This window comes from Mercurialis annua, linkage group LG7 (genome assembly GCF_937616625.2).
Source record: "Mercurialis annua linkage group LG7, ddMerAnnu1.2, whole genome shotgun sequence".
Lineage (NCBI taxonomy): Eukaryota > Viridiplantae > Streptophyta > Magnoliopsida > Malpighiales > Euphorbiaceae > Mercurialis > Mercurialis annua.
Genome location: NC_065576.1, coordinates 40457718 through 40478426, shown reverse-complemented (window position 1 = coordinate 40478426; position 20709 = coordinate 40457718). Strand labels below are relative to the sequence as shown.

The following is a 20709-nucleotide window of genomic DNA, read 5'->3' as shown; positions in this document are numbered from 1 at the left end:
CCAACTTTATACTACATATTATAAATTAAAAAATAATAAATCATTTTAGGCAAGTATTAGGAAATTCTAGGTTGATTTTTTAAATTCTCGAATGCACATTGATCACGATCATTTGAGAAAGTTAAATTTATACCATGAACAATAATCATCTGATTGTATATGTTTCTTAAATCAGAATTAAATATTAAAAATATAAAAAATCAATCAATTAATAGAAAAATTATATTAGTAAAAAAATAAAAAAATGTTTTTAGCAACATTATTAAGCTTTTTTTAGAAACTAATAAAATTGATATTAAAAGATGATTTTTATAACATTTGAATTAAAAATTTATGTCGTCACATGTAAATACAATATTATTAATTTTTTTAATATTAGTAAAATTTATTTAAGGAGATCATTCATTCAATTATACTTTCAAAATGGGTTTTGCAAGGACATGTCCAACAAGACTTGTTTAAACTTTAAGTATATTAATTATCAAAAAAAACATTAAGCATATTATGGTATTTTAAAGTTATAAAATTTAATTTATATTACTTTTTTATTTAGTTTAATATAAGATAATAATTTTAAGTTATGAAGTACAAATTTGAAGTTTAATTAATTAAATTATGAAATCTAAAGGGTTTTTATTGATGTTTATAAATTATGAATTTGAAGAGTTTTGTTAATATATTCATGTTTATACATTATGATATAAAATGTACTTTTAAATTTAATCAAGCAAAGTTTAAATTTATAGAATTTTAAAAGTTATATGATTATAAATTGTAATTTATTTTGTTTATAAGTTATTGAATATGATTTTTTTTATAAACTTTAATAGATGAATTATATAATATTATACTAATAAATTATATAATAATTAAATTAAACTAAGGTTATAAAAATGTTGTAACTATTAAAACTAATTGGTAGATTTTATTTTCAAATAAGTTAACATAGATTGATAAGTAAATTAGAAATTGTCTTTTTTCTTATCTATGTTACATATCTCTTCTTTTAACTTCATTTTGAATTGATTTTTAGTTTTTATTATTTTTTAATTTTTTTGTTATGCAATTTAAAAAGTTTAAATTATATTATTATTAATTTTAAATATATGTATATATAAATCATAATATATGGAATATGAAAGAAAAATAGTAAATTAAATTAGATTTTTATAATTTAAAACATGTATAGTTATAAAACTTAGAAAAATGATATTTATAAGTAATAACATTTGAAGAATTTGATTATATTATTCATATTTGTAAAATTTTAAAGTTTTGTGGTTATAAACATTAATTTTTTAATATATATTGAATATGAAGATTTATTTTAATTTAATCAATGAATTGATATATTATATTCTGGAAAAAATATATATTATATTGTTTTATTTTGAATATTCAATGATTTTATATTAGTGAAGTTACCACATTTACATCTACGATACTATATCCATAATATTTTTTCAACTAATACAATTATCATATTAAATAAAAATACAAAAAAAATTGAAATAACATTAATGCTACTGGTATTGTTAACCTTAAAATTTATGCTATTTAAAAAAAACTGTAAATTTATTTGATTGCATCGATCTAGTAATATAATAATTCAGTGTCGAGAAATTAAACAGTCTAGCAATACTTCTCTACACCTCACAAGAAAATTAATAAATATAAATATGAGGTTTTAGATAATAATATAATATTTAAACTATGTTTAGTTCATGAAATAGGTACGGGATAGAATTGTTATTCCGTATGGAATGATATTCTTTATTTTGATTTATGCAATAATTATTTTATGAATTTGCTATTCAATAATTTGTAGAAATTTTCACTCCTATTAAAAAGTAAAGAATATCTATTCCGGCCGTTCTTCTGGTAACCTTGTCTTTAATTTAAGAGAAAATAACAAAACTATACAAAAAGAGGAAGAAAATAATAATAATGCTAAATTTGCTGAAATATTACATGAGCACCTAAAAAAAATGAAACTTTACATTTAATACCTTCCCAATGAGAATGCAACACATGGCACACACAAAACAAATAAAAAAAGGTCAAAAACGCGTCAGAAAAAGTCAAAAACGCGTCTAACACGCGTCACTCCCGCGTCAGTTTATCAAACTATTCACACATGTATCATTTATGTATCTGATATCTATCAAGGACATATCTGATTATTATGTTTTCATATTTATAAAACATAAATAAATAAATAAATGAATAAATATATTAATTATTAATATGTATTATTTATGTGTCTCTAAGGTGCATGTATAATATATTTTAAATTAAAAGATATATGTATCACGTGCTTTAATTAAAATGTACGCATCAAATAATATCAATAACATTTTAATAATGTTATTATTCACTAAAAATTGAAGCATAAAAATAATACTATGTTATAAGGTGTATATATAATATCAAAATGTTATTGATATTATTTGATATATTATTGTCTTTGAGGTGTATATATAATATATTTTAAATTAAAGATACATGTATCACATACTTTAATTGAAATTCACGCATCAATAATATCTTTATATGTTACTCGATATAAATATCTTTAGTATACAATGTAAATATACACACAAAAAAGAACTAATAACAATATTATCCACTTCATAGTATTAAAATATATTTTTCTTTTTATTATTTGCAACGATTTCTGATTATGCGTCTAAACTATTTCTGATATGTATAAAAGATGTATCGTATATGTATAGTGTTTTTATTTAAGTTGTATATTTAACGCATTGAATATATAATTTACGGATAGTTGAAATGTATTTATAACATATATTAAAATAAAAATATGACACATGCTTTGCAAATTGCATAAAATATTTATCAATGATACGTATTAAGGATATATTTATCATGTTTTGATTCTATATAAAAGATGTATCTAACAAATATATCTAAAAGACATGTATTAATGATGTATATATTATGTATAAATTATATATCAACGATGTATCTGTTTAATACATTTTAAAAATATATTAATCATATATATAAATTATTTGGCAGAGATATATCAAATATGTATACAAAATATATATGTAATACATGTAATAAAATTTTCGATAAGTTTTGAGATGTATGAAAATATTAGTAATAAAACTTAAAAAGGGACAATAAGAAAAAAGTTCCGAACAACGAATATATATCAGATATGTATTGCAAATGTATTGGATATATATTTGAGGTGTATCGTATATGTATCGTAGATGTATCAAATATTGTTTTTCAAATATTTATATCTATCAAATATTCATCGGTTGATTCAATTAAATCGATAAAAAAAATTACAAATTAAAAGTTAAATTAATTCAATTAAGTCAATTAATTAAACATCAATTTACTACATCTAGTTCACTTTTCGATCAAATATTTGTAAAAAAAAAATATTAACTCATCTATACGTCGATTAACTATTTTTTTTAAATAATAAATTAATAATTATCTAATATATCTGAGATGTGTCGAAAATGTATTAGAGATATATCAAAAATGTATCTGTTATATAAAATTTGAAAATATTTTGTTTTAATTTATCTTTCAAGTGGCTTTTTGTATGTTTGATTATTTTTAATGTTTTTTACATAAATTAAATTCACCACATTATAATTATTTTAATTTTTTTCTAATATAAATTAATTTTTTTTGTTCAATCTATTTTATTTTAACTACAATAAATGTATTATATATGTATCATACGTGTATCCACTGTTAAATTACAACAATTGTACTAAATATATATCAAAATTCCAATCCAAATTCTATAATTTGCAAACTAAAGCAAAAAAACTAAAGCAACATTTATAATTAGGTCCTCCATTTTATTAATTAACTCAAATTGATTTAAATTATCTACCTAGACGGCTGAATCATCTTTGGACTTATTTTCACATTCACAATCTTCGGCACTTTCTCCATAAAATGTCGTACCTGAGCTTTTCTTTTTTGTCATTTCATCCCTCTAATTGAAACCAGCTCCACAACTTGTATTACACCTTCATCACCAACCCCTTTGCACCTACCAACCCCTCTAATTGAAACCAGCTCCATAAATTATCGTTTAAAAAGTTTACTTTGCAAAAACAAAATGAAGATGCAAATAATTTCCACAACTTGTATTACACCTTCAACACCAACCCCTTTGCACCTTAAAACCTACAAAATTTCTCTTTTAGACCAACTTATGTCATCTAAGTGCTATCCCACCATTTTTTACTATCCCTTTCCTCAAATCAAAAACAATGAACCCATAATTGAATTTTCAGGTAACCTTCAATGACCAACAATATCTCATTTTTAACCACCTTAAGCTCCTCCTCGTCCGTACTAGCATCCACCACAAAACACAATCCCCAGCTTCACCTCCCCACACCCACCGCCTCCATTTCTCTAAGTAAACCCAACCATGGAAGACAAAAAAAGAAGTATTGGACGAGTACAGCCCATTTACCGATCCGAACCCGACCTCAAACTCATTCTATATATACTCTTAATAAAGATGAAAACTTTAAATTTGTGAAGAGATATGAATCAATTTAGATTAATAGGTGTTGTTTATTTTTTTCTGTTTTGCACTACACCATTGATTAAGAGAAAAATGAAGATATGAGCAGAGGAATGAGATGAGAGAGTAGGGTGAGTAGAGGAAAAGAAAAAAATAAAAATGACAGATATAGGGTAGGGATGCTCCACGTAAAACATGTAATATTTTGTCTTTTTTAGCTCATAAAAGTAAAGGAAAAAATAGCAATGATGAAAGAATATAGGACCCTTAGTATTTTTGTAATAAAAGCCCGTGTTGAGCCTAGTTGTGTAATTTTCTCTTAATTTAATCGATTTTGCTCTACTTTTTTTTAATTCATTTAATTATCTTTGTAATTTTTTTGATATTAGTCTGAGAATATTGGAAGCGGAGTGACAGCAGGTTCGAGTTCTCATATACTGCACAATTTTCAAACTAAGTTGGCTTTGATTCATATTTGGAATTAGGTATTTGATTCAATCTCAATTATCTTAATAATCAAACTCCTAATCCAACCAAAATTTAACTTCGTCCTTTATATAAATTATAATATCTATTCTTCTAAGCCAGCATTCAACAGTAATTGAGGTAATTAAGTATCTTATATTCCATAGTTTAACTTGCTTAATATCTTGCTATAAGTTTATACAAACCTAATTTTAATTTCCTTAATGTCCTTAGCAGAATAATGCCTGACGTACACTTCAAGAGACCCTGCCCTTGCTCCTACCCTAGCCATTACCATAAAATTTTCTTCATGGTTTATTGGTCTTATCCCATCCCGGTATTCTACTCCCGTCTCACACCAATGGTAATCCACAACGACTTTATCATTTACAGTGGCGGATGCAAGTGTTAAAAGATGGGGTCCATGGACCCCACCTTTTTTTGAGAAAACAAAAACTGTATATTTGAAAATTGGTCTAATTACTTAAAAACCATTCACCTTATAACTTTTTTCATTTATACTATAATTTAGGAAAATTTTCAAATGTATCCTATTTTCGATTTTTATGTTTCATCTCTACCCTAATGAGTTTAATTGACCTATTTTTATTTGAAAAAAAAATTAAATTAGTCCTTCATTTTTAACCTATTTTCTAATAAAACGTTAATGCTAATCATTTATGTATTTTGTTTTTAATATTTTCATCCTTAAATTAATTAAATTATCAAATTTTTTAATTTTGGGGTACAAATGAAACATAAAAATTAAAAATAAGGACAATTGAAAATTTTCCTAGATCATGGTATAAATGAAAAAAAGTTACAAAGTGTGTGGTTTTTAAGTAATTAGGCCTTTAAAATTCCACTAAGCTAATTTAATAGATCCATAAATTATTGATTAAATAAGGTTTTTAAATTATTAAATTACAATTTATTTTCTAGTTCATTTGTGCATTATATATTTAATAGACTTTTTTTAACAATATAACAATAAAAATCCTAAAAATTTGCATGTTTGAAACCAAAACTATAAATTTTACGTTTAAAATTGAATGGTCATTGTACAACTATAAAACATATATTAAACTTGAACTTTGAAACAAAAATTGATAAGTACAAATAAAAGTTTTAAGAAATTAAAGTTGAAATATTAAGATACACGTATTTCTTACATATATTATTAAAATAATTCAAATATTTTTAAATTACTTATCAAAACATAATATTTTTATAAATTTATTTAATTTATTAAAATAAAATGTTCTGAATTACGTTTAGATGTCGTTCTTGATTTGATAATTATGAGATGTGTTTTAGATATGTTTCAAATCGATTATGATAACAAGATTGATAAAGAGTTATTTTACAAAATAAAATGACCAGTGACTAAAATATTATTTAATAGCATATATTAAAAATAGTATATTTAATCGCGTGAATAATAATCATATATTTTTTAAAAAATGACAATTCTTTATCAATAATCATTAAAGTTTCATTTTCACTTGATATGACTTAAATTTTTCTTATATAAATGGACCCCACCATCCGAGATTTCTGGATCCGCTACTGGTCGTATAGCTTCTTAAACCATTTGTCAAGCTTGGACATTTCAACCTCATCAATGCTGTATACCCTATTTTGAGCATCCCCACCATGATAATGCCAATTCCCCAAGATCCCCATGATGATATAAATTAATCTGGAATAATTTAACGCCTCTTGGTGAAACTGCAAAAACAGAAATAACTAATACCAACCAATGCATTCAACAATCAAGCCAACCAACAAATCAACACCAATGCACCAACCTACACACTAAACAAATCACAGTATTGAATACACCAACCAACACAACAACGACAATTATTTCTCCAAATCCTAAACCAACCAACACAATAATAATAGTTAATTTTATACATCAACACAGCAACAAAAAAGTATTCGCAAAGCCAACACAACGAAATAAAATATTCACACAGCCAACACAAAATCTAAATTTTCACCAAAAGTAACCATATAAAAAATATTATTATAAATGGACCCATAACAATCAAACAGTTTATTAAATACACCAGTTCAACATAAGTGGTCATACAGGTTATAGGGTCAAGATTTACAAAAGTTGGGTACCTTCGACTACATCGTCGATGCTGTCACTATTAGTATCATGTAAGACATAAGGGGATTTTGGAGTTTTGGGAGTCCTTTCCCTTTCCCTTTCTCTTTCCCTCCCCATTTTCCTTCGTTTTCTGCCCATTTTTTTAACCCTTTAAACCTGTGAACCAACAAGCCCTGTTCAAGTTATACATATATGTAAAGCAACTAACTTAAACACAAACCCATTATTAAAAACTCAAAAAGCATACATACTCAATTTTGTCTGCTTCGATTGATCTTTTTTTAACAAATGCCTCCTTTTTCTCGAAGGAACGAACGAAGAAGAAAAAGCAAAAAGCTTCGTTTTCAAAAACAATGGTGACTGACAAACACCTAGCAGGCGATCAAGTAACGAAAAAGGATGACGAAGGTTTTTTTTGGGAAAAAAAAAAATTAAAATAAGAGAGGAACACAAAAGTCAAAGAGATAAGTTAGAAGAGAGAGGAAGTTACCAAGCGTTTTTTTTTTGTATTTTAAATTTTGAAAGTTAACTGACATGTGTAAGACGTGTCTGGCATGGGAAAGAGCAACGTGCAGAGCCGTCATTTGTCAAACGAGGGGAAGAGCTGCCACGTCAGCGTTGTTTTGAATAATCGCCGATTTTTGCACTCAGGGAGTTTAGCAAGCGCCGCCACAAACATCAGGGGGTTTACTGATCGTTTTTAAACATCAGGAGGATTATTATAAGATACTCCAAAAATCAGGAGCCGTGGCAGATAATTAGCCGAATTTTGAGGGATCTCATGTAATTTTCTTTATATTTAATCTAATTTAATTCAAATACGGAGCCCAATTATCCAAAGACGCTTTTATTGGGCTAAGATTGTTTGAGCTAGCCCAAATTAAGCCTCAGTTATCTCGCTAAAAAACGACGTCGTATTGCTAAAATTTGTTTTCTTGATGCTAAAGACAGAAAGAAGATCTGAAGAAATAAAAAAAGCGAGCATCTCCTAGCTTCAATCCATCTCTCTTGTGCCCTAACTTTTCTTTAATCTTCTCACTTCAATCTCTCCGTACACCATGACCAAGCAACAAGCCAACTGGTCTCCTTATGATAACAATGGAGGGTACGTTTTTCTTTTTCTTTTTCAGTGTCGTCGTTTTATCCATGTTTTGTAGTTTAATTTGATTGTTTGCAGATCCTGTGTGGCGATTGCCGGCGCTGATTACTGTGTCATAGCTGCAGACACTCGAATGTCTACTGGTTACAGCATTCTCACTCGCGATTACTCCAAAATTTGCCGCCTGTATGTGCTTCTTTATTTCCCCAATCTTATGTTGTTTTTTTTAGTATTTTATAACTGTTAGGGTTTGGTTTAAGCTAATTTGAAGGTATTGATTGATTGTTTTTGTTTGAATTAGTGTAGGCTGTTTTAGTATCCCCTCGCTTGATTACTGTTATTGGCTGTTGACTGTAATCTACAAGTATGAAATTCTATGTTTGTTTGCATTCTCATGAGATGTGGTTTTGCTATTTCCAGAGCTGACAAAAGTGTAATGGCATCGTCCGGCTTTCAAGCTGATGTACAGGCCCTACAGAAGCATCTCAATGCTAAACACTTGGTAAGACGTTAATAACCATTACCGTTTTTGTTGCTTTGCTTGGGTTACTCTTTCGATTAAAACGTTCTCATCAAATTTAGAGCTTCATATAACTCTTGCACTCAAACATTTAGGTATATATTGTGTGAAATCTAGTTGGGAGATTGTTGTGAGAAATAGGGCACTAAAACCAAGGATATGCATGGCTAAGCTGCATCCATATGAGGTCATGGATCCTGATGTTGCGAGTTGCGACACTAAATTGTTGACCCTGCATTTTGCTATGAACGGATCATTCTCTTCATTCAGTACAAGTTTTTTTTCTTTCTTTTGTTTCATATTTTCTTCTGATACATAGTCATTCATATTAATTAGTGAATATGTGTAGTGCGTACAATCAATTCTAACTAATAAAAACAGAATTTTTAATCAAATTGTGTTATGAAGTACGAACAACTCAACAAGCATTCCGTTCAGAGCTAACCTTAAAAGTTCTTTTCTTTTGCTTTTCTGCTTATGCGAGCATGTAGGTATTTTTCTGACAGCAGGTAAAATGTGTGGGTGTTTAAACTTAAGGAAATGAGGATGTTTTCTCATGCTTAGTCACGAGTGCAACACCTTGTGTCACATATATGTCTTCATCTTTTGTACTCAATCCTTTCATTGAACAGTCTTGAACCATGTTAGATTCCTTAATGCTTCTATTAATGCTATCCTTTGTTTTGATTATTTGCCAAGTCAGATATATCAGCATCAACACAACAAGCAAATGAGCTGCCCTGCCATGGCTCAACTACTTTCCAACACCCTCTACTTCAAACGCTTCTTTCCTTATTATGCTTTTAATGTTCTGGGTGGCCTTGATAGTGAAGGTAAACTAATAGAGACTGGCGCTGCCATTTTGAACTCTCTTTTTCCTCTTGGTGTTAACACTTTGCATTTCTATTTATCTTTAATGTTTTAAAATTGTAGGGAAGGGTTGTGTCTACACGTACGATGCTGTTGGCTCCTATGAAAGGGTTGGATATAGTGCCCAGGGTTCTGGTTCCACTCTTATTATGCCTTTTCTGGATAACCAATTAAAGTCTCCCAGCCCTCTCTTATTGCCTGCCGTGGTGTGTACCTTTCGCTTTTTAACATTTGTAAAGTGATATTTTATGGACTTAAAATCTTCAAGATATTTCTAAAAATAATATTATCATTGCAGGATGCTGTAACTCCACTTTCAGAAGCAGAAGCTGTTGATTTGGTGAAAACTGTCTTTGCATCTGCAACCGAGAGGGATATATACACCGTAAGTTTCTTGCTTCTTCTGCCATTTTTTTGTTTCTTAGTGGAATGTAGATACATTAGAAAATGTGCTTCTCTTTTCCTTTCTTGAGTTAATTATTTCAATTAAGAGTGCTAGTTGAAGTAGATTCATGTGGGCAGAAATTTGTGCTGCTCAGTTTAAGTGAATCATTGATTAATCCTCGATTTTTTACGTCTGTGTTACAGGGAGATAGACTTGAAATTGTCGTTCTAAATGCTGATGGCATCCATCGCGAGCATATGGAACTTAGGAAAGATTGATCTACCCCAAAAAATTACTTGTTTCTACCGAAGTTGGTCGTCTTCCGAGCATTTTCATCTTGATCGGTGCTGGCTTGTAGCCTTATATGAGTCCATTCGGACTAGTTTATTTCCTGGTTGTAGAATTAGTACTACTGCAGTTCATGTATTGGAAAATGCTGTTTGACTACTAATTTAAAGTTTTCTTGTGGGTAATATCTTAAACTATCTGAAAGTGATTGTTCTCCCAATATAGTACATCTGCATTTGATTGTATTATTCGGATTTTTTTGCAAATTCTGTTTTATCAGTAATAGTTAATAGAGAGGAGCAAAGAATGATGAAATGAACGTGTCTGTATATTTAATTTCATTGCTCAACATAATGAGAGATTTACAGCTTAAGGTTAGCTGTCGGCTCTTGAGCGCGGAATCCAACCGTTTTTTTCTCTGGTTCTTCTAGCATTGTCTGTAATGAACTGAATGGTCATCAAGTAAGCAAATAATTTTTGAGTTAAACACCAGTTGCTAGCAAATCTCACCTTGATTCCCTTTCTATTATAGTCAAAATCAAAATTTCTAACTGTGATGCAGATCTATACTCAGACAATCGAGTTATTGCCCTGATGAAACCAGAACTCGACGTCATCCGCTAACTGTTTCAAACAATATCAAGATTAGTAAAACATTCACGTCCAAGAGTTATTGCCCCGCGGAAACCAGAAATTGTTTTATGTTCTCCTAACATTCGTTTTAATTTGCAATTACGAATTACATTTGATATTTTGTACTTTTGGTGAAACGGGAATGCTTGATGTCGGTCCTTCAGGAATAGTATAACATGTGAGGCATAGCTCATTGATAATTTAATTTTCATTTTAATGGAGTTAATTCACTAGAACTGAAAAGTTAATATGATGACATAACTTCTCCAAAATGGTTTCCAACTTTATACTGCATATTATGCATTAGACTTTTATATATTGATTGAAAATTAGGTTTTTTATAACATAGTTTAAACATCTGTAATATTTTAATTAAGAATAATTTGTTTTGCTAAACGGTTTGTAATGGCGCCAAATCGAATTACATAACGAAAAGAGAAGGACAAAGACGGTGCCTAGTTTATATCAGTTGAGTGAAGAAACCAAAGGCAGAGGTGCACTTAAGAAAGCTCTCCAAGCAACTGCATACAGAGCTCTGTTTTGCTTTGTTTCATGAGAGTTCTCGCATGGAATCATCAACTACATTCCGGTTTAGAGAGCACCACCAAGCTGAGGATGCAACCGAGCCCGATACAGACTCTGATACCTCGTCAGTTTCCGGTGACAGAATTGAAGAAGCAGAGATGGAGTCAATGACTGGAAAGGTAAGGTGGCTTGCTTTCCAATTAATCCTTGTGAGCCATATTCTTCTTCTTATGGTTGGTCATATAGGGTATAAGAAGGCTTTGTATGGAATTACTGGAAATAAAGGAAGCTTCTGATGAGGATTTTCATGCCAATATCCTTGCTAATTATTCTGCTTTTTTTGGGTTAGTACTGTTTCTTCATCTTTCCTTCTTGATTTCATTGTTCTAGCACGGACACGGATACGAACACTTTACCAAATCAGTGTTACTTTAAGCTTTCTTGTGTTAAAATGAAGCCTTGTTTCCACAATATTAAGTTTCCGAAATAGAAAATGTTGATTTAATCAAGTGCCCGTGCATATTTTCGCAACAAGTCTACATATTTAAAATTTAAACGCATATCATAAAATTAACTAGCAAATAGATTGAAAATTAGTTAAACAGGACGGTTTTTATGGTTTAACATTAACTAGTTTTATAGTTTTTACTTTTTCCGGTTTTCCGGTTGAAAGAGGTCAAATCATATAAACGTGGTTTAAGGGAAGAATTGAACCGAATAGACCTCCGATCGGATAGTTTGATTTTAAAAACAAATATTCTGAGTGATTTACTGTTTAAGGTTTTCCACTTGTGTTTTGCCTGCAGAATACATGAGGAAGTAAAAGACATGGAAAGGGAATTAATGCAACTAAAAACCCATGTTTCAACGCAAAAAATGCTTGTAAAAGACCTCATCGATGGCTTATATCTTAATGTTTTATCAGAGGAGATAATAGAGTCCGCAGATGAACTTATATTTGATGAATCATTTCCTATAAATGAACTGGAAGTTCATATCAGAAATGTTTCAGAAACACTAGACATACTTATTTCTGAAAACAGGACAGATGAAGCCATATCAGTTTTAGAAATGGAACAAGAAAATTTACAGAAGTTACATCTTGAAGATGACATTTCATCAGATTTACTCAGTTTATATAGCAACGCAGTTTCTGAGCGAAAAACCATGCTAATTCTGCAATTATCTCTTGTCGCTGAAAATTCAAGAACATTTGCTCCAGAATTGCAGAAGGCGCTACTTCGGATTTGTAGATTAGGAAACAGTAATCTAGCAACTCAGTTACTGCTGAAGTATTACCACTCTCGTATCGCTTCAGGAATCCATAAATTTCAGAGATCAAACACATGTTTTCATGGATTCTCTACTAAAGAACTAACAAGATTTATGTTCTCTGAGATATCTCAAGCAGCAAAAAGCTTTGTAATGCTTTATGGAGAAACATCTTCTTATGAATCAGAATTTAATCAGTGGGTTCAACAAGAAATCGAGGTTTTTTCCGTGCTTTTTGCTAAATTTGTTAGTTCAAGATCAGATATAAGTGGCAGACTGTCGACGGCAATAGAAGCTGTGCAATTTGCAATAACATATTGCTTGTTACTAGAAACTCAAGGACTGGTGTTGCAGCCATTGTTGATCAAGAATCTTCGAGCTTGTATGGAAGACGTATTCTTGAAACATATCAACCATTTCAAGAAAGTTATCAGTATAATTACAGCTAATGATTCTTGGATTTTAGGCAGATATCTTGTCTCTGGAATTCTAAATGAAGACTACTCTTACATAGTCATCGGACAACAACAACCGGAATATTGCATGCTTACTAACAGTGGTCGGAAATTCATAACTTTATTGCAGGCTATATTGAAGGATGTTACTCCTTTAGCTGCCTTTCATATGGAAAATTCTGTTATAGTAGGACTCAGAAACCTCTTCATGGAGTATATAGCCATCCTTAAAAAAGCCATAACTTATGGTGTGAATGTGTTAGATAAAAGTGGTTCAGGAGTTAGTCTGGCAGAACCAGTGCCACAGCAAGTTTCTATTCTAGCAAATCTATCTACACTTGAACATTTCTTCTCGAGCACTATTAGTAACATTTTTAGAGGAAATTCCATTGATACTGCGCAAGAAGAAGGCGGCTCCATTGGTGTTCATCAGCAGGGACATGATACTAGTGTAATGTTCATTTTGGAAGCATCTGCTCAGCTTAGAAATCAGTTCTTTCAGCAATTTATTGATCGATTATCGTCTCTTGATGTCTGCAAATTGGAATTGTATATGAGTGTTTATAGCGAAACGAGTTCCTCTTTGGGCCGTGGACTAATGCCCTCTTCTGTATTTCAGGTAAACTGATACTCTGGAAACAACGTTTCAGTATTTTCGTTTATGTGCTATATTGGTTAGCAGTCTATAAACAACATTTAACTTGTAATTGCCATTTTGATTTGGTTGCACTTGCACATCAGATGTTATTTTTAGAACTGAGGAAACTAAATAAACTTTCTGAAGACAATGTTTATGAGGCAAATTGGTTGAGGGAACTAATAAGCGAGCTGATTGAGGCCATATTTGCCTGGATTTCAGAAAACAAACAGATTTGGGAAACTAATGAAGGAAACTTGAATACCAGGCATTCTGATTTCTTAAATCAGGTATATTATATACGTATATTTATACTCCATTATTCTGAAGCATTATTTGGTTGCTGAGTCGATTTCATTCATGTCCATGTTCCAAAAACAGTTTGTTCTAGACATGTATTTTCTAGTGGAAGCCGCAAGGTATGGAGAATACTTCTCAAAGGACCCCTTTGTTCCTGCAATGCTAATGAAATCTGCCTTTGAATCAGCTGGATTTGATCCAATTAGGTAATATTCTAACGAACGAAATGATATTTACTATAAGAACAAGTTATAAATATATACTTTTAGAGTTTCCAGAACATTTTCGTTAATGAAAACAAAACTCTAAAAATGTATGACTCAGCAAGTTTCCGTATACTCCAGTGAGTTTGACATTTAGAAGTGTTGTTGTACAGAGATATAGATGATGATGGGTGGGCAATGAAAGCTGCAACAGAAGCCATCAAAAGGATGGTAGAGATAGAGAAAAAAGAATTAGAATTAAATGATACGGTTGTTGATGATCTTGCAGAATCGCCTGATAATCATTCTGAGCATGCAAGTGAAACTTTACAGGACACTGATATAAGTTCTCAATCAGCAGATGATGAAGAGAAGATAATGAAAGATGTTGAACCTGACAAGATTGAAGCAAATAATTGATAAAATTCATTCCTGAACAAGATTCTCTAATAAAAATCGCTAAATATATTTATTCAGTTTATTTTCGGGTCTAGTTAGATAGTAGTATAAAATAGTATACATATTACAAAAATTAGAACCTAGAAAGCTCATAAAAAAGGAAGGCATTCCGTTACATAGTTGGCAATTTGGAACGACACAACGGACAAACATGGGCGGTACCCAACCAAGTCAGAATGCAGGTCTTATGAAACTTGTGATTGCATGGCATACGAGTTACTCGAGAGCCAATCGCCAGATCTTCCAAACAGATTGTGCATTTTGTTGTATGATCGTCCCCATCATGCATCACCTCCTCTAAAGCCTCAATCGATGACTGAGATGCCGGAATTTGCTTGGACTCTGCTTGTTCTAATGATTCCCTTATCGCTCTCCTGTTAAGAAACCCCAGTTGCTGAAGCATCCGATTGATATTTGCCTCAAACCGTCGAACTGCTAATTCCCTCTCTCTTTCATAAGCCATTACCTGAAATTCTTGATGTGATATTACGATTTTCTTTTCGATACTCAGGAGAAACCTCAGCTTGTTCCTCTGATCAGAAGTCGCATATTCGATCGCCACGGAACGAACATAACTGACGATCTGCATGATAAGGTCATCTTCATTGGCTAAAGAAATCGAGGCAAGTCCTGGACTTGTTTTCCATTGAAGATTATCCAAAGAAAAGGGTATGTTCATATCCGAGATCATCTTGCCGAAGAAAGAACCATTATTATAAAACAGTAAAGAACGGCCTGGAATGAGTAAAGATTTCTCTGCGCGTGAGGTTTCGATCTGGTTCGCTCTATTGAGGAAGGATCCCGGTGTAGGGTTGGACTTGTCCGGAGAAAGTGTGGCGTCTGGAACATAAGTTGACGTGACTTTTAGGTGGATGGAGACGTTGGGAGTTAAAGAAGTGTTAGGTTCTACGGTGAACGAGGCTGAGACATCGACGTTGTAGTTCTGCGACACGGTTGTCGACATTGCGACTAGTTGGTGGCGATGGTGGTGATTCTTTAGGAAGAGAAAGAGTAGTGTAAATAGGTCTATTTATATAGTTTTGTTTCACCGACTCAGGAAAACCTATTTTCTTGTTTTAAAATACTTGTAGATGAAGAGTGTTCTGCAAGAACTGAAAAGGAAACCGAATCCGAGTGAAGATATGGAGTTATCAACTAAGCCTGTTCATTAATTGGGACAAACAAAATGATTCATCGTCATCATACTTTTATGAAAATCTTTAACTGTTGTTCATTGGACTAAAAAAGAACAAAAACATTTATAACAGCCAACCAATCGGTTTTTGCATAAATTTTTTCCTTTTGATCATGACTTAACCCATAGAAGGTTACTTTCAATTCTTTGTATTTGATATTTCTTTAACATTTATTAATCAATGGGTTCGCATACTATTCATTTTCTAATTAACGGATTTTCTATGAACCGACATTACGAACATGTGGCTCAACCGTAAGTGATTAGCAATTTCTATATTAAAAGTAATACATTTTTTATATTTCTCGATTTTTTAAATTTTTCAATATTTATGTTCGTGAATTTATATTGAAGGAAGTCACACATGCTGTATTTTCTATGCAAATGGATAAAGTATCTATAAGACTGGTGTTGCACCCATTGTTGATCAAGAATCTTCGAGCTTGTATGGAAGACATTTTAGCGAAACATATTAACCATTTCAATAAAGTTATCGGCATATTTACAGGTAATGATTATTAGGTTTTAGCAGATATCTTGTATCTGGAATTTTAAATGAAGGTCACTCTTACATAGTCATCGGACAACAACCACCGGAATATTGCCTGCTTACTAACAGTGGAGGGAAGTTCTTAATTATTGCAGGCTATATCGAAAGATGTTACTCCTTTAGCTGCCTTTCAAATAGGAAGTTCTGTTCTAACAGGACTTGGAAACCTCTTCATGGAGTATATAACCATACTCGAAAAAGCCCTCACTTGTGATGCGAATGTGTTAGAGAATAGCGGTTCAGGAGTAATTCTGGCAGTGCCTCAGCAAGTTTCTATTCTAGCAAATCAATCTACACTTGAACATTTCTTCTCTAGCACAATTACTAACATTTTTAGAGGAAATTTCATTGATTCAATCGATGATTAGGATGCTGGAATTTGCTTGGACTCTGCTTGTTCTGATGGCTCCCTTATCGCTCTCAACAAATGACCCATGTTATGGAATGGCCGTTGAAGAAGGATCGGATGAACTTCAGCCTCAATCTGTTGAACTACTAATTCCCTTTCTCTTGCATAAGCCGTGGCCCGAAATTCTTGATGCGGTATTACGATTTTCTTTTCGATACTCAGTGAAACCTCAACGATTAGGCAAACGAAATCCAGATGACAGGACACGGCAGGAAAGACATGATAGTTTTGCACAAATATGAACTCTCAGTCATTAAATGTGAGATCCGAAACGGCATAAGAAATTGGACTACATATGGATCATTAAATCAGTGCTGAAATATGACTATGGATCATTGTTCTTGCACAAATATGAACTCTCAGTAATTAAATGGTAAAGAAACAACAAGAACAGAAACTAAAACTGCATTAATAACAATATGAAAAAGAATCTCTGATTAACAATTGAAGGGATATCATCAGTCAATCTAACAAACTATTCTGTGCATTTGTCCATGGCTAGTAATGCGCACAAGAAAAAGATGGTGTAAACAAGAATTTACTTACCCAGAAATCAATGAAGTACATTACGGTTTTTTCGAGATGCACTCCAATGCGAGCCCAAAGAAGGCACAGGCCAATCCTAGCGCAACCAGAATCTTGCCGGAGTTTATTAGGGGAATAGCAGAGGCGGCGGCCATTTGTTGCATTCTTGAAGAGGTTTCAGATTGTTCAGGTGTGCGTAAAGCATCCTCGAGTGCCTGAACTCTTTGTTTTAGTAGGGTTTGCTCCTTCAGAAGGTCTTCCATTGTTGCACCAGGTTGTTGTGCATTTGAAATCTGACCAATTTCTTGGTTCGGATTCGAGTTGATTCCGGTTGTCTCCTCGGCACCAGCAACCGTTGGAGCTTGTGGTGGGTTCAGAATGATTCCGGTTGTGTCAGCCATTGTTTCCGATAAAAGAATTGATTTCAGATGAAATCAAGATTGTAGAAGAATCGAGAAGAGAGAGTAAAATTCTTTTTCTTTTCTTTGATTGACGAGAGAGTAGGAAATTGAGTAGACTGCAACCACCGATGCTTTATAGGTTTACATAATTACAATTATGGGCCCCTTTTCAATTACATTAGGGCAGAAAATAATGATTTAATATTTTTATTGTGAGCGTATTTTAATTAAGACCTTTTAAACAAATTATCACCTATTCTAATTTTTTTATGGTTTAATTACTTAAAAAACTTTAGAGAGAATTAGCAAAATACCTAAAAAATAGAAATATTAGCATTTGTTAACACTAATTGTCTATATTTATTTGTCTACCTCAGCGTGTTGTATGTTTATTTTTTTACTCTTTTATTTTGTTTTTATACCCCATATTTACTCTACATCACAGTTTCTTCTTCTTTTTCTTCATCTTCTTCATCTTCTTCTTTTTTTATCTTTTTCGATTTATTTTCAAAAACAATCAACAAATCAACAAATTAATTGTAATCTCCAGCTTATAACATTTCAAGAAATTAAATCCTACGATTTTATTATTATTTCTTACAATTTTATTGCTAATTTCAAATATAGTTTCCGATCCGCTCGAATTTTTAATTCGTAATCAAATTACTTCAAATTTCACTTGAAATTCAAATCCAACGATCATAACTTTCTCCAAAAACAAAGAAAACTGTAAATTATTAATTTATTTGTTCTTATAAAAATCTATTAAAAACGGTTTCAAATGGTTTCAAGTACAGTTTCAATTACGGTTTCAAACCGTTTACAAAGGTTTCAAACAGTCTAAAACAGTTTCTAAAAAATGCTTTTAAACAGTCTAAAAAATAACAGTTTTAAACAGTTTCGAACAGTATAAAACAGTTTCAAACCGTTTACAAAGGTCTCAAACTGTCTAAAACAGATTCTAAAAAAAATACTTTTCAATAGTTTATAAAATAACAGTTTCAAATAGTATCAAACAGTTTCAAACCGTTTACATAAAAAATAACAGTTTTAAAAAAACAGTTTCAAACCGTTTACAAAAGTTTCAAACAGTATAAAACAGCTGCAAACCGTTTCCAAAGATCTCAAGCAGTCTAGAACAGTTTCTAAAAAACACTTTCAAACAGTTTAAAAATAACGGTTTCAAACAGTATAAAACAGTTTCAAACCGTTTATAAAGGTTTCGAACAGTATAAAACAGTTTCGAGAAAATATTTTCAAACGATTTCTAAAATTAATTTAAAACATTTGAAAATCAGGTCAAAATATCATTAATGAAGAACATTACGATTTTTTCAACAAAAGTTGTAAAAAATTCCAAAAATACGATGCGAAAATAATTTAAAACAACATAGAAAGAAAGAAGAAGAAGAAGAAGAAGAAGAAGAAGAAGAAGAAGAATTGTCTCATCTATCACCATCATATTATCTCTTAAACTCTTTTTTTATTCAAATTTCTTTATCTTGGAGTTCATTTGTATAATGTGGAGAATAGAAAAAGCAGATTTAAGAAAAACAAAGAAAAAAAAAGTTGCAGAGAAAAGAAGAAGAAGAAGAAGAAGAAGAAGAAGAAGAAGATAGAAAAAAAGAAGAGAGAGAAAAAAATAAGAAGGAAGAAAGAGAAAAAGGAGAGAGACAAGGAGAGAGAAAAGAAAAAAACGAAAAAAAAAAAGAAAAGAGAAAGAGGAAAGAGAAAAATGAGAGAGACAAAAAAGGAAAATGAGATATGCATGTGTTTAAAAGAAGGAGAGTAAAAATACAAATAAGTTATTTTGCTAATTGAGGTACAACTAAAAACAATAGAAAAATAGAGTAAAAAAGTAAATTTTTAAAATTGAGGTATTTAGAACAAATAAGTTAAAAAAAAGAGTGTTTTGTGCAAATTCCTCAAAACTTTAACCTTAAACTCGTTTATACCATGATCTTGTAAAACAGTCATTTGTATCTAATTTTAAATTTTTAGGTTTCATCTCTACCCAAAAATACTAAAATTGCCTCTTTTCACTTTAAAAAAAGTTTGGGATTATGCTTCGCTTTATATTTATATACTAATTAGACGTATGATATAACTTTTTATTTAATTTTTATTAATTTTTTCATCTTTTAATTCATTTAATTGTCAATTATATTTTTATATTATGTAGAGATGAAATCTACAAATCCAAAATTGAATATAAATGATTTTCTTACAAGATCAGGGTATAAACGAAAAAAATATTAAAGATGGAGTTTTTTTAAGTAATTAGGTCTTTATTTATTACTAATATAACTGTTTTAAATTCGTCTGAAAAATAGATAAACATGCCCTAATCATTTATTGAATTTTAGAATATTTCAAATGACACTCTTTCAATTTTTTGTATTTGATCTTTCCTTAACATTTATTATTCACCAGGTTCACATACTATTCGTTTTCTATTTGACGGATTTTCTATGAACCGATATTACGAACATGTGGCTCAACCGTTCTGAAGTGATTAACAATTTTAAATCAAAAATAACAAATTTTTGAATTTACTTGATTTTTTATATATTTTTTCAAGGAAAAAAAATATTCAATATTTATATTCGTGAATTTACATAGAAGGAAGTCACACATGCTGTATTTTCTATGCAACAAGATAAGGCGTCTGATCCGGACGTATAAATCTCACATTTTTATATCATTTTTGACAAATTGTGTGTGGATATATTATTCAAGCATGTTTATCTTTTTTGAATATGAATTCCCTTCTAATTGAAACTTCAAAAGCACAGAAACTTCGACGAAGTTGCGTGTTCCGTTTTGGAAACGTTTCAGAAACTGGAAACTCTCAAAAAC

The 20709-nt window shown here is 30.8% G+C and overlaps 3 protein-coding genes across 3 annotated transcripts; 2 read left to right on the top strand and 1 right to left on the bottom strand.

Annotated features, from left to right (window-relative positions):
• Positions 1–8070: 8070 nt before the first annotated feature.
• On the top strand, positions 8071–10531 carry LOC126657479 (proteasome subunit beta type-1). The gene is made up of 7 exons (XM_050352172.2): positions 8071–8229; positions 8302–8409; positions 8644–8725; positions 9447–9576; positions 9677–9819; positions 9912–9998; positions 10202–10531. The coding sequence occupies exons 1-7, from the start codon at positions 8183–8185 to the stop codon at positions 10274–10276; spliced, it is 672 nt and encodes a 223-aa protein (XP_050208129.1). The 5' UTR covers positions 8071–8182; the 3' UTR covers positions 10277–10531.
• A 954-nt stretch (positions 10532–11485) lies between these two features.
• Positions 11486–14731, top strand: LOC126657183 (exocyst complex component EXO84B-like). Its single transcript, XM_050351835.1, has 6 exons — positions 11486–11623; positions 11691–11788; positions 12251–13746; positions 13851–14098; positions 14190–14314; positions 14485–14731. Exons 1-6 carry the CDS (start codon positions 11486–11488, stop codon positions 14729–14731), a joined length of 2352 nt encoding a protein of 783 aa, XP_050207792.1.
• A 44-nt stretch (positions 14732–14775) lies between these two features.
• LOC126657455 (E3 ubiquitin-protein ligase MBR1-like) lies at positions 14776–15760 on the bottom strand. The gene has a single exon (XM_050352145.1). The coding sequence runs from the start codon at positions 15732–15734 to the stop codon at positions 14883–14885; it is 852 nt and encodes a 283-aa protein (XP_050208102.1). The 5' UTR covers positions 15735–15760; the 3' UTR covers positions 14776–14882.
• Positions 15761–20709: the final 4949 nt, after the last annotated feature.